This window comes from Athene cunicularia (assembly GCF_003259725.1).
Source record: "Athene cunicularia isolate RWA chromosome 5 unlocalized genomic scaffold, athCun1 chr5_part1, whole genome shotgun sequence".
Classification (NCBI taxonomy): Eukaryota; Metazoa; Chordata; class Aves; order Strigiformes; family Strigidae; genus Athene; species Athene cunicularia.
In genome coordinates, this window is record NW_020799101.1 from 22,460,235 (window position 1) to 22,474,737 (window position 14,503).

General features: G+C 42.6%; 1 protein-coding gene across 1 annotated transcript in view; it reads left to right on the top strand.

Annotated features, from left to right (window-relative positions):
* The window catches only part of STON2 (stonin 2), a 58,606-nt gene extending 45,313 nt beyond the window's left edge, over window positions 1-13,293 (top strand). The window contains exons 4-6 of the mRNA XM_026849171.1: window positions 989-2,824; window positions 9,968-10,170; window positions 11,235-13,293. Of these exons, the coding sequence (XP_026704972.1) occupies window positions 989-2,824; window positions 9,968-10,170; window positions 11,235-11,318 (2,123 nt within the window). The 3' untranslated portion in view covers window positions 11,319-13,293. The remainder of the gene's footprint in view (window positions 1-988; window positions 2,825-9,967; window positions 10,171-11,234) is intronic.
* The last annotated feature ends 1,210 nt before the right edge of the window (window positions 13,294-14,503 follow it).

The window sequence follows — 14,503 nt, forward strand, 5'->3', positions numbered from 1 at the left end:
TGATTCATTAGCCCAGTGGGAAGAAAATGGGAAGAAAACCCTTTAATTTCTGAATTATGAGAATTTATCCTCATTTTGGAAAACACCTCAATACCACTGCAGCTATGTCCTCCAGAAGGAGCTGGGATTGAAATAGCACAGTATGATGCAGGCTTCTGGGAAGTGTCTTGACAGAGCCTGAGACTAGGAATATAGCAGTCAGAGGTGCCATGTCCTGACAGAGGATGAGGACAGCTTCCACAATACAAGTCAAAAATATGTTTTTCCTTATCTTGATGTACATCCCTAGATTACAGCCTCTCTGAGGGATTTTTCAGAGACATTCAAGGACTAGCAAACTATTTCCCACTGTGTAAGCCAAAGAGTCTTTTTGCTGAACACATCCTGGGCAAATGCCACCTAGGCAACTTTTATAGTGCCTTCACTGTGCTCCTGTGTGCTTTTGTGATAACAGCAAATGCACAGACAAGTATGTGTGGACAGAGTGGAGAAGTGCTCTTCCTCAACGTTCATTCCCTCTCCCTGCTGGATTCTTCTCTAGAGCAAAGGGTATGGGGACAGAAAGGGAAAAAATGAGAACAAGAGTGAGAGGGAACATAACAGGCAAATGACAGAAGACAAGTGGAGAGAAGAAATGCAGCCTGAAAGTTTAGAGAGGGAAGTTTTAAAAAAATCGCTACAATATTTGGGCAGTTTCTTTTTTAGGTCATTATGCTGGAATGGGAGCAATACAATCATTGCTGTCATTCCTTTTGTATTTCTTCCTGCATTCCTTTTCTGTGTTCAACTATCTATTTCTTCATTAATTCTCAGCAGACTCTTCAGCATTTCAGCCAAATTGTTTGACTATCTTTCTTGCCCAGCATATGAATAAGCCTTTCTTGAGCATGCAAACTATTGTGCAGACTGTGGTTTTCTTTTCATGGAGAGAACTAGGTAAATTCAGAATAATTAGCTGAATTTTCTCCCCTTCCCTCTTTTTTTAAAGACAATTCCTCGTCTCTCCAGGAAGATGAAGAGATAGATATGGAGGCTGTCAACTGGCAGGTGAACAACACCTCCATGAATGGGCATTCATCTACCCCAACCACAGTTCGCTTTCCCAGCTGGGTGACTTTTGATGACAATGAAGTCAGTTTTTCACCGCAGAACCTTTCTCCCTTGAAAACAGACACCCCACCTGCAGAAACACAGACTCCAGATGTTAACTTTAACCTCACTACATCTTTTAAGAAAAGAGAACGTCCTAAAAGCACATTGGGGGACCTCTCCAAAATTCAAAAACTAGATCTATCCTCCTTAACCAAGTTGCCTTCTGTTGAAACACCACCATGGAGTGCTACTAATCCCTTCCTGGATGAATCTCTACGAGATGTCCAACCCTCACCCATCAACCCATTCAGTTCATTCTTTGAGGAGCGAGACAGGCGTTCCAAAAGCTCATCTGTCTCCAGTGCTCCAGGCAAAAGCCAAAGAGACTCTCTCATTATTCTCCATCAGGAGCCTGACACCATCAGTTTCCATGAGGCAAACAAAAGCGTAACCCACACAGATGCTGTAGAGCAGCTCAAGCAACTCCAGATTGGAGACCCAGATGATGTGAGCAGCCCTACCTTGCCTGATGATGACCCCATGATGCCATATGATCTGGATGCAGCCTTATTTAACCTGGCACCAGCTCAGCCAAAGGATGGATGGCCAATGATGCTCAGGATACCAGAGAAGAAGAATATTATGTCATCCAGGCACTGGGGACCAATATATGTCAAGCTGACTGACAGTGGATGTATACAACTTTTTTATGAGAAGGGACTGGAGAAACCTTTTCGGGAATTCAAACTTGAAATCAATCATGAGATTTCAGAGCGCAAACTCCAGAACTATGATGAGAATGGAAGGATACACAGTGTGCGTTTGGACCGCACTACCTACAAGGAGAAAAAGAAGTATCAGCCTAAACCAGCCATTGCTCACACAGCAGAGAGAGAGCAAATTATCAAGCTTGGGACTACAGATTATGAAGACTTCCTTAGCTTCATCAGTGCTGTACAGGACACGCTGATGAACTTGCCAGCCTCATCAACAGATCTGAGCACAGTGGGACTAAACTATCAAGAAGAAGAAATCACGGTTGATGTCAGGGATGAGTTTCGTGGCATCTTGGCCAAAGGAGACAGTGTGATTCTCCAGCACAGTGTGCTGACCCATATCTATGTTCTCAGCTTCCTTTCTGGCCTGGCAGAATGCAGGCTGGGCCTTAATGATATCCTGATCAAAGGGAATGAAATAGTTGCAAGGCAGGATATTATGCCCACTACTACCACTAAGTGGATTAAATTATACAGCTGTCGGTTCCATTCATGTGTGGATGAGGATATGTTTAATAACTCCCGTATTATCCTGTTCAACCCCTTGGATGCCTGCCGGTTTGAACTAATGAGATTCAGAACTGTCTTTGCTGAGAAAACTTTACCTTTTACTCTGAGGACAGCTGCCAGCATCAATGGTGCTGAGGTGGAGGTACAGAGCTGGCTGATGATGTCCACTGGATTCTCTTCCAACCGTGACCCTTTAACTCAGGTCCCTTGTGAAAACGTGATGATCCGCTACCCAGTGCCAAATGAGTGGGTGAAGAACTTCCGCAGGGAGAGCGTGCTGGGGGAGAAATCTTTGAAAGCCAAGGTGAACAAGGGGGCCACTTTTGGATCAACCAGTCTGTCTGGTTCTGAGCCAGTAATGAGAGTATCTTTGGGAACTGCCAAATATGAGCATGCCTTTAATTCCATCGTGTGGAGGATAAACCGCCTGCCTGACAAAAACTCAGGTGAGTGGTGCATACCATCTCTGCAGGTGTAAACTAAAAGGAGTTATGTATTTTGGAAGATAGGGAATACTGTGTTTACATGGTGAGGGATAAATCATCCTTTGCAGTATACCAAAGGACATCAGTTAGTTGCATGAAGCATTTATCTAACCCTTCATCGCAGCAGTGTTACGTATCCTACAAACATTGCTAGTGATAAAAACAGTTTTAGGTTTTCCAAATGCAAAAATATGCCTTCTGTCTCTGCTTTAATGAGTACATTATGAGACCTAGGCATCCAACATCTCTGTGCTTAGCATTGTTATGGGAAGCAGGGCTTTTTCAGGTAACTTGTAAAGGCAAGATACTATGCTACAGGGCAGAATGACAGGACCAGTTAAATTGCTGTAGTTCCAGCACATGTGATTTCTTTTCCATGCAATGCCAAGCATACTGGGCCATTTCAACACATATGCCACAACTAATGCCTATAAAGTATCTGGAATGGGGGTTCTGTGAGGACAGAAGATACTGTGCAGCCATTAAAAAAAAGACATTTCCAAAAACCAATTTGTGGCTGTTTCTGTAATCGGTGCAGGCAGGTAAACACAGCTTAAACCTGAAGAGAGAATACCAACATAAAACCCACAAGTCTTTGTATTTCTAGTAACATGTTCATAATTAAACGTTCAAATAATATGGGCAAGCTACTGTTCCCTTTGGCCTTGGTCTCCCATTGCTGCATTGCTGCCAGTTATTCCATTTCCTGCGTTTCATCCATAGTGTGCAATAAAGCTAGACAACTTGGATTTATTTTTATTCATAGTGAATTCTCCTTGATTTCTCTGATCTAGACTTAGCATTTTGCAAATGAGAGGGATTTTTTAATATTAATGCTGTAGTAATGCAGCTAGGTGACTGGGGAAGGTTTCTGTATTCAGTGTTCCCTGAAGGAAAGTTCAGTGTTTTATTAGCTTTGACACTTTCTAAGGACATATATTTTTCCTGAGTTTGAGCTATAGTGTCAGCAAAACAGTGATCCAAGTCTTCTAATCCTTTGGATCAGATTTCCGCCCAAGGATGCTAGTTTATACCATAGGTTACAAATTGGGAATATCACTGACAAAAGTGAAGGCTCCATGTTTTCTGTAGTGTCGGACATAAGAGAGAGCTTGGGAACTCAAGAGAAATACCACAATGAAAAATTAACCTCAGACTGTTTATGAGCAGTAACATGCTTGTGAGGAAAATCTCACTATGCCATCTGCATGAGCTCTGGGAATGAGATGCTGTGAAATTGGGCCTTCTGTGGCATCTTCTCTCCAAAGATCTCAGTATACGTATAGACATTACAGCTGGGGAAACAAAAGCCTCCAGACTTTAACACAATCACAGAACATGCTGGTAGCAAACCAGGAGGAGAGGCAGAACTCATGACTCTGCTGCCTCATGCAGGGTGGTGCTCTTTACCCATTGCTGCTTTGAGGGAGATGTTGATCTTTGTCTCTTGTTTCCTTGATCTTGTCTCTCCCAGTGTGAGGCTTTATTATATATATCCAGTGTCAGGGGGAAATGCATCACAGGCTTGGTGCTGCTGCTGGAGCCCTGCCACAGAGCATCTATCCATCAGTGTCACCATGCAGCATGCAGGGCAGTTAGTATTTGTTTACATCCTGAGAGGAAGAGAGTATCCTAACCCCTCCAGTCAGGTCAGATGTAATTTCAGGGAAAGGAAGGGCCTTGCAAAGCACTCTCTTGGCCAGGACACATATGAGGTATGTGAGAGGGAGGAAAACCCAAAGTGATGACAGGGCAGGCCAAGTATAGCTTAAATCTGACCTTGCCTCTCGGGGACTATTTACATTTCTTTGTCCCATGGTTTTCCATACTCAAAGTATATGGCAAACAAAGAGGGATATACAGAAGCACTGATTGTCGCTTCTTCTCAGATTTGCGTGATGGACCACATACAATTCTGACTATGTGATACTGATGTGTGGCCTACCTTGTGCATGCTTGGCTGTATCCAGCCCTACCCCCAAGTCATGTAATAATTACCTCTACCTATTTGCAGAAGTCCCTATAAATGATGCAGTTCTCAAGCACTAAGTATAAAAATATTCTCTTAACTCATACTTCATCATCTCTTACTGAGGCACCTGCAGCTTGCCCCTAAGAGTGCTCTGGGTCCTCTGTAAATGTCTGATCTGCTAATGAACTGCTCTGTGCCTGGGACTCCAACGCAGGAGAGTGGTAGTGGGATTGCACTGCAGCTGGGGGGAAATGCTGCAGGTGTCGACAGTCTCCAGCTCCACCCTGCCTCCAGAGGCCACACAACCTGTCCACATGACTTGGAGCATATGCATATCATGACTCCCTCCTTCACACATGCGTATCTGCCAGACCCGTGTGCCTATCAAAGGAGCGCATACGTAGGCACACACAATGGGACCCTTCATTCATCCACATTGTGTGCACTGACACATCAGTCCCTTGCAAATGTGATCTCAGGAACTCCAGAAGTCTCCAGGTAGCCACTTGGACCTCTTTTTTTTTCACTCCACTCCCTGAATAGACACGGGTGCAAGCTCTATGTAGATGTGAGGCATATGACACCATCAGCCCTGCCTGTGGCCTGCCCTGATGGCCAGTACCACAGCCCTGCAGGGCAGGAGAGCCAGTCACTCGTGAAGCTCATTGCTTGCATTCAGGTTGTAGTATCCTAACACCCAAATTGTTAAGAATTATTTCAGCAGCTTCACTGTCTTATCCAAATCTTTTCTCTTTGTGCTTTCTAATGGGATGGAGCCGTTTGCGTTCTTACTATAGGAACTTGTTATCAGCACTGTCTGTATTATTTCATATCCAAAGCTTATGACTGGACATTGAAAAGCATATGACAAATGAAGGACTGTGCGTACTCTGACTATGATTTGACGTAAGAAAAAACTATGGACTGGATTCTACTGAGCACATTGCTATAATCCTTTCCAAAACAGCTTGTTAATCTTTATTTCCCTTCTCATATTCACAGTTAATATTATCAGAGCAGTTGATAAAGAAAGCTTATCTACAGGCTCTGCAGATCTTCAGTTGCAGCTGACTGGGCTCCACATGTTTGAGTTTTTTTAATCCAGCAGCACAACACTAGGAGAACGCCCACATGATCAATCTTCCAGCAAAGCAGGGATGTAGCCTCTGTGTAGAGCCTTGGATCTGAATGTTTGAACTTTGCTCTAGTTTGGCTGTGGATCCCAGGCATGCTGCCTGGCATACTTTCTGTAGTAAATTAAATCCTTTAATCCAAACATGTTGAGAATCGTCTGGAACAAATTCCCTTAAATCATGGTAACCCATCCACATACATGAATTATATTATCAGGTCCCCGAATGTCAGAATGAAATGTTAGTAGCTTAAGGAAACAAGAGGTGCAAAACAAAAGCAGCCTGTTGACGAGCAACTGACGTCATCACCCTAGACTTGTGTAAAGCATTTGACACTGTCCCTCATGACATCCTTTTTAAATTGGAGAGACATGGGCTTGATGGATGGACCATTCAGTGGATGAGGAATTGGCTGGATGGTCACACTTAAAGTGTAGCAGTCAACGGCTCAATGTCCAAGTGGAGAGCAGTGACAAGTGGTGTTCCTCAGGCGTTGGTGTTGGGGCCAGTGGTGTTTAACATCTTTGCTGGTGACATGGGCAGTGGGATTGAGCGCACCTTCTGCAAGTTTGCTGATGACACCAAGCTGTGGTTGACATGCTGGAGGGAAGGGATGTGCCATCCAGAGGGACCTGGACAGGCTGGAGAGCTGGGCCTGTGCAAACCTCATGAAGTTCAACAAGGCCAAGTGCAAGGTCCTGCACATGGGTCAAGGCAGTCCCATGCACAAATACAGGCTGGGCGATGAGTGATTTAAGAGCAGCCCTGAGGAGAAGGATGAGGGGGTACTAGAGCATGGAAAACTGACTGTGAGCCAGCAATGTCCTCTCACAGCCCAGAAAGCCAACTGTATCCTGTGCTGCGTCAAGAGAAGTGTGGCCAGCAGGATGAAGGAGGTGATTCTCCCCCTCTGCTCTTGTGAGACCCCACCTGGAGTGTTGTGGGGCCCACTCACAACATAAGAAGGACATGGACCTGCTTGAATGGGTCCAGAGGAGGCCACAAAGATGATCGGGGGGCTGGAGCACCTCCCTTATGAGGACAGGCTGAGAGAGTTGGGGTTGTGCAGCCTGGAGAAGAGAAGGCTCCAGGGAGAGCTTATAGTGCCCTTCTAGTACTTACAGGCGGCCCACAGGAAAGATGGGGAGGGACACTTTATCAGGGAGTGTAGTGATAGGACCAGGGGTAATGGCTTTAAACTGAAAGAGGGTAGATTTAGATTAGATGTAAGGAAGAAATTCTTTACTGTGAGGATGGTGAGGCACTGGAACAGGTTGCCCAGAGAAGCTGAGGATGCGCCCTCCCTGGTAGGGTTCAAGGCCAGGTGGAAGCTTTGAGCAATCTGGTCTAGTGGAAGGTGTCCCTGCCCATGATAGGGGGGTTGGAATTAGGTGATCTTTAAGGTCCCTTTCAACCAAAATAATTCTATGATTCTAGGTTTCCCTTCTGATTTTACTAAAAAGTGTACCTGTCCATTAGAGAAAGAGCTCTGAATGAGCCTGTTGAACAAAGAAAAAGTCTGTAGAAGTTGTGCCTTGTGTGCCTCACACTTGGGACACTAATGAACACTCATGTGCTTTGTATTTTTGCCGTAGCTTCAGTGGAGGAGTTGCTTTCTTAGTGAGTTCACATTAATGACTACCATACTGAGCTGGTTTAAATCAATAACTTCATAGTTTTTTTGAGTGTTGTGCGTGGTGTTTTCTGTTAGTGAACAGAACTGGCCAGAAGCAAAAGCCCTGCGGTGCTGGAGGGCACAGTGATCACCCCGAGAGCATGTGGGGCTGCTTCTAGGCCATGGTGGGTGGTCTTGAAGGTCTGCTGTGCAGCACTGCTTTTTATCCAGAAAAAGTGTGTTCCAGGTATGAAAAGCTGGGATGTACTGTCAGAGATCCCAGCTCACTCTAGAGCCAGGGTAATCAAGTCAGCACTCTGCCTGGGATAATTCAGATGAAAAGCAGGTGATGTATTTTAATGCTTGCAGAACTCAAGCTTTTATATCTGCTTCATACAGCACCCACACATTCATAACTTGGCTCCAGTTGTGGTGCTGCTTATCTCTGTGGTCCCTGCTGATCTGCATAGCCTCTTGTTGGATTTGCTGCACAGATGTAAGTTTATAAACAGAGAGGACTCTGGCTAGACTGTTTGGCAATATGCGCCTGACTCTAGATGAAATTTTGACCCAGACTTATACTAAGCTCAAATTTTTTTCCAACTCTATTTCAGAGGTTAAATAGGATGTTGAAATCCCTAAACCCTTTAAAGACTGCCCAATTTCATCCTACTGGGACAAGTAGTATAATCTCACAGCTTGCTTTCAGAGCTTCAGCTCAACAAGGCTGACTTTTAGACTAAGCTCTGGATGAGGAGCTGACTTTCTTTTCAAGGCCCAGGCTTGCAAGCCCTTTGCAGTTGATGTTTTCCTGCTTTTCCCAGAGAGCTTCTGGACTTTCCCCACCCAGTACTTTTTACTCTGCCTGCCTTCCTCCTTCCTTGTCTCTGTCCTCTACTCTCAATGAGCTGTGATGGAGAACTTTCCCAATCAGCAAATAGTCAGAAATTCCAAATCCTATAATAGTGGCAGACAAGGATTCCATTCATTTATTTTTATACATTTTTATTTACACATACTTAGATAATAGGATCTCTTCAGTCAGAAAGTCCAACGTGTCTCTGAAGGCTCTCATCCTCATTTTGCAGACAGAGAAACTGAGGCACAGACCTTAAATTACTTGCTCGAGAGCTTAGGGAGTTGGCAGCAATCGGAAATAAAACCAACCTAGCTTAACTAGCAGTCCCTACTTTTTTTTTTTTTTCTGGACAGCAGTGATGTTAAAAATTAAAAAGGGGAAAAATAGTAACAGGGGTTATTTGACAGAGCTAAACATGATTACTTCCTCACCTTGCCATCTTTAATGACTGGCCACCTTGTCATGGGTTACAGTAAACAATAAGCAATTATTTCCAAGCTGTGCACAAATTTGCTTTTTTGAAACCAGGAAAGTTGTTTCATAGAATCATGGAATGATTTGAGTTGGAAGAGACCTTCCACTAGCCCAAGTTGCTCAAAGCCCCGTCCAGCCTGGCCTTGAACACTTCCAGGGAGGGGGCAACCACTGCTGCTCTGGGCAACCTGTTCCAGTGCCTCACCACCCCCACAGTAAAGAATTTCTTCCTATATCCAATCTAAATCTACCTTCTTTCAGTTTAAAGCCATTACCCTTTGTCCCGTCACTACACCCCCTGATAACAAGTCCCTCCCCATCCTTTCTGTAGGCCCCCTTAAGTACTGGCAGGCCGTTATAAGCTCTCCCCAGAGCCTTCCCTTCTCCAGGCTGCACAACCCCAACTCTCTCAGCCTGTCCTCGTAAGGGAGGTGCTCCAGCCCCCTGATCATCTTTGTGGCCTCCTCTGGACCCACTCGAGCAGGTCCATGTCCTCCTTATGCTCGGGGCCCCAGAGCTGAGCACAGCACTCCAGGTGGAGTCTCACAAAAGTGGAGTAGAGGGGGAGAATCACCTCCCTCAACCTGCTGGTCACACTTCTATTAACACAGGCCAGCATTTAACCTTACCCAGTATATTTTCTTTTGCTAAAAATGGGGACAACAATTTCAAATAAGCATTAAATATCTGCCAAATCCTACCTTGCCTTACTTTCAATACATGACATTTCAGAAGGATGTGCCACAAAGTACTTGGCATGTTACATACACTGGGGGAATCAGGAAAGGTGAAATGCCTTTACCCTATTATGCTCGATTTACATCTTGTATTTTCACCCACTAAAAGCAAACTAGAGGAATTGCCAGTCCTTTTTGCGGTTTGTTTTATTCCTCTGGAAACTCCAACAGCATTGAAACAGGTAATATACTGTCACTTGTTACAAACTAGTTCATGCAGGCAGATTCTGTTTCTTGCAGTTTCTTCCTCCTAGATGTTGTGTTTTCTGATCCATCCAACACAACTTTCATGTCTGTTTGCTCTCTTTTTCCAGCTTCTGGCCATCCTCACTGCTTCTTCTGTCACCTAGAGCTTGGCTCTGACCGGGAAGTGCCTTCCAGTTTCGTCCGCTATGTCGATGTGGAATTTGACATGCCCACCACTTCTGCATCCAAAGCCACTGTTCGGTCCATCTCTGTTGAGGACAAGACCGATGTGAGGAAGTGGGTCAACTATTCAGCACACTACAGTTACAAGGTAAAACTGAGCATGTGGCTGTCACCATGGTTACTTTTCATACTTTTTTGTCCTGGAAAGTGTGAATAGACAAAATACCATGGGCAGATGAGGTGGGAATTTGGCACATGCCAGGGTCTGTGCAGTAGATACCTGTGTGCAGCCTATTGATTCATGGCAAACAAGCAGTGTATTATCCCTCAGCAAAGATGGAGTAAACTTGCTTGCAGTTGCATTGTGGAAGAGGATACACACAGCCAGCTGCTGGGGATTAGCTGTTACAGTAAGAGTGTGAGCAAGGAGTTTGGCTGCTCTTCATCGCAGCTACAGTGGGAGTGCTACAGCAGACAAAAGGATCACATTATTTCTCTGCTTAAATAATACTTCTTCCTGCCTTCCCTAAGAAGAGGAGCAGATGGGAAAATACACTATACATATACCTGCCAAGAATCTCAGTATGACAAAATTTGCGTGTTAGCTGATCACTCAGCAGAGAAGTCAGCATCCTACCTGCTTTCTTCAAGAGCAAAAATGAGAGATACTGAAAAGATTCTCATGGCAAATATTTTAATGGTAATTGCAATGACATTTTTAGTAGTCTCTTAAATTCCCTGGAGATAGTATTTGATCTTCCTAAGTATCCCTTCTAAGAATTAAACATGGGATTATCCTTGAGTTTTTGAACATGTTGAATCAGTCTCTAGAGATTAAAATTGAGGCTGGCCTTCAGCTGTCGCTTAGGAAGCCACTTATTCTCTGCAGATTTGGTTCTAGGTTTGCATTCAGAGTACAGCTGGGGATGGTAATGTATACAAAATCATGTGATACTGGTTCTCTGCATGACATTATCTCTTCTGGATGTGATGTCATAACTGTTGAATCATAAAACTGTTTGGATTAGACTGAAAACATTTACAGTAAACAAAATCCAGCTTTCCCTCCCTCCCCGTGTTCTCTTCACAACCCTTTCAGTGTACCAAGAGTTTTTTCACCTGAGGAGGACATGAACCACTACTAAGGAAGATTTTTGTATCTTCTATTTACCTTTCTCATTACAGACGTTCTCCCTCTTTTTTCTCTGCCAGGTCGAAATAGAGCAGAAAAGAAGCTTGAATGAGGATCTGAAGGGAGAAGATACTGCAAATGTTAATGAATGTGCTATGCAGTGAAGGAAGATCAGTCTGCAAGTCCCAGAAGGGGTGGTCAAATTAACAGACGTGGAAGAAAGGATTTGCAGGGTTTTGGTGTTTTTTCTTTTGAAAAGTATGGAGTACTACTTTTAAAATAATGCTCTGGAAGAGTATTATTTTTCCTTGTGATGATCTGTACTTTGAGAAGCAGCTCATCAGTGGTTTGTTTGAAGCGGACCCATGGGCTTTTTCTGGAACGATTTAAGTACAGTTGGGGAACAGACAGAATGACTCGTATTACAGTCAAGCTTGCCTTTTCTGCCTCTTCAACATCTAGGTTCTGCACTGAAGTATGGTCTGGCCACCATCACAGCCAAACCAGAAAGCAGCCTTTATCTCACTTACAATCTTGCCCTCCTGTGTTAAGCATTTCTATTGTATGCCTGTTGGTTCGGTCATTGGCAGATCCACTTCCTTCTGAACTGCCAGATAAAACCCAGGGAACATCAAGTGAAAAATTTTGTAAAATCTCATTTCTGAAGTGGTCAACAAAGTGAAAATCCTGAGCATCATTCTGGAGAATCAATAAACTCTGCATCCTAAACATAGCAACCGGCCAAGCAGATGAACTACAGATAGGACAGCTAATCATGTAGCTGTTCTTCTGTTCACCCCTTCCTGTCTCATTCTCTGAACAACATGTCATTGTGCTCATTTTCCTGGGGTCTGCACAAGTTACAGTTTCTTAAAATTTGTATTTGTTTGTCTGGGCTCTTCTATTATCTTGATGGAACATGGTTATGGCTACTAGTAACAGGGAATGTGTGTTATAATAGAGCTGATACAGGAGGGACTTGGCTGAGATTAGATCATTCCTGCCTAGAAAGATATTTAAGGAAAAACATCGGGGTTTGGTTTTGGGGTTGGTTTTTTAAATATGTTTTCTTCGATGGGTAATGTGGGTGGTTACTGAAAATGGCAGAACACAATTATTTTGATAGACAATGTTGTTTGCCTTCCTGACAATCCTTGGAAGTCTGTCCAGCACAATATTACTTTCATGTTCTATCTTGCACCTACAATATAAGTAACTTGTATCTTTATAAAACCCCCACTACCTGGGACCCAAAATCTCTTTTCAGACATTAACAACAAGCTTCCATCATGGAGACTTTTTTTATCTCTACTTAGATGAAAGAAACAGCAAGTCTTAAAACGTCTTTCTAAACAAAAGTCACTCATTCATATATATTTTCAGAGAAAACAGCGTTCAAAGGACCCATTTTTGTAGTTGTTTCCATAGCTTATATAATATTGTGTCTCGGGGTAATTTTAAATTATTAGATCATTTATCTTTGGAAAGGTTACTTCTGACTTTGAAATCCCACATTTGGAAAGCCTTGGCAATGTAATTTAAAATCATAATGAATTAAAATGAAATCTATTTATAAATTTATTTTATTTTACATTTCATATAACAGAAAATTAATACACTTTCAACTTACTACTTTTACTGCGACTCCTGTAAAAATCACTACAATGTTAAAATCCCAAATAAAACATGAGATTTATTACACTGAGTCTAAAACTGGTAGTGGTAGAGTTTAAAACAAATTATAGGGAACTTATAAATGCCTTTTTATATGCACCTAAATTTCAGGTCTGTGTCAATATAGTGATATCTATTTACGTGGGTACACTACTATAAATAAGTAAAGTGTCAGTGCTTCTAGGACTGCTTAATAAGCATGTAATACTCTTTTGCAGGGAGTCCTACTGAAGCCCAGGTTGCTCCTTGGAACACACCAGTCAGGACTAAGCATTTGCAACATCTCTCTGTCAATGGATGAATGCTATTAACTTTTATGAAGCATTTTGAGATCAGTGGATTAAAATTACCAATAAAGTGCAAGGCATTATTATTTATGAAATGGTAATTTGTATAGGTTGTGAAATATCTGAGAGATGGGGCTGAATTCGTGACTGATTCTCAGCTCTGTTACAGTCTGGCTGTGATGAGTTGCATGGCAACTCCTCTACAAAATTCACTCTTTTCAAAGGCATTCAAAGAACTTCTGGGTGTTTTTCCTGTTTTTCACTGCAGCTCCTAGTGTACAGTTTCTGAAAAGGATCAGCAAGAAATCCAACAAAACCAAGCTGAAAGAGTGCTGAGATGTTGCTGAGGAAGTGTGGGAATGTTTTGTGAAAGAAACAGTTGGGAGATCTCCTACTCTGATCTTGTAGGCTTAGTGTCTGGATTTTTGCCTTTTGACCCCCAGCCTTTGAAAACAGATATAAGTAATAGCAAATAAACAAAATTATGTTGTTCTCCTTAAAGAGGGTAGAAAATCAAAGCAATATCATTTTCCATCTCTGTTGAATTCTTAGACTATTCAGTCTGTATCATATTTCAGCCACAGAATATTTCATGCCCCAAACACTGAAAGATGTACATATTGGAAGTTTCTGAATTTGCTTAATTTCTCTACCTTTTCATCACTGATTTTTTTTTAATTCAAAGTTAATGAATGAAAGAAAGATTTATGGGCCTGACTCTGATCTCTCTTAGGTAGTTAGTTGTATGACAGAAGTAACTCTTCCAGTCCTCATGGAGTTACGCAGGCAAAACTGGAAAAGCATTCTGGTTTACAAAAAAAGCTATTTTAATCCATTCTGATCTCTGGATAAGATTTTTCCGATATACCTGCCACTGAATTTTCAGGAGTTTAGGATGAACACCTTGGCCAGAGTTTCAAAAGCTCTTATTTCCTATTGAAGCAACAGAGTAAGTAGTTTGATTTTTCAAAAAAACACGAACAACTAAAATCTTTAGAAAGTCTAGTGTTGATATCACCAGATGTCACCACTGAATTCTTTTTTCAGTCCATCACCATTACGAACCCTGAGCATTTGATCACCGGGATCCTAAGTGCCCTTTTAGAGGCTTCTGCTGTTCTTGCGTGATTAAAAGTGCCAATTTTTCAGTGTTAGATACTGTCACGTATGAACTTTATGTACATGAACGATATATTCTTCACTCATAGGGGTACAGTAGCAATTTGGACAAGCTGTTAATGGGAGTGAGGGGAAAAAAGCTTGAGAGGCTAGTCAGTTTTATAGTAGCAGGAAATATTTAGATACAAGCTATGCCTATAGTAGGGATGGATTCTATTATTTTTTATCTTGGGGAAGAATTTCTTTGAATAGTTTCAGTTTAATACTCT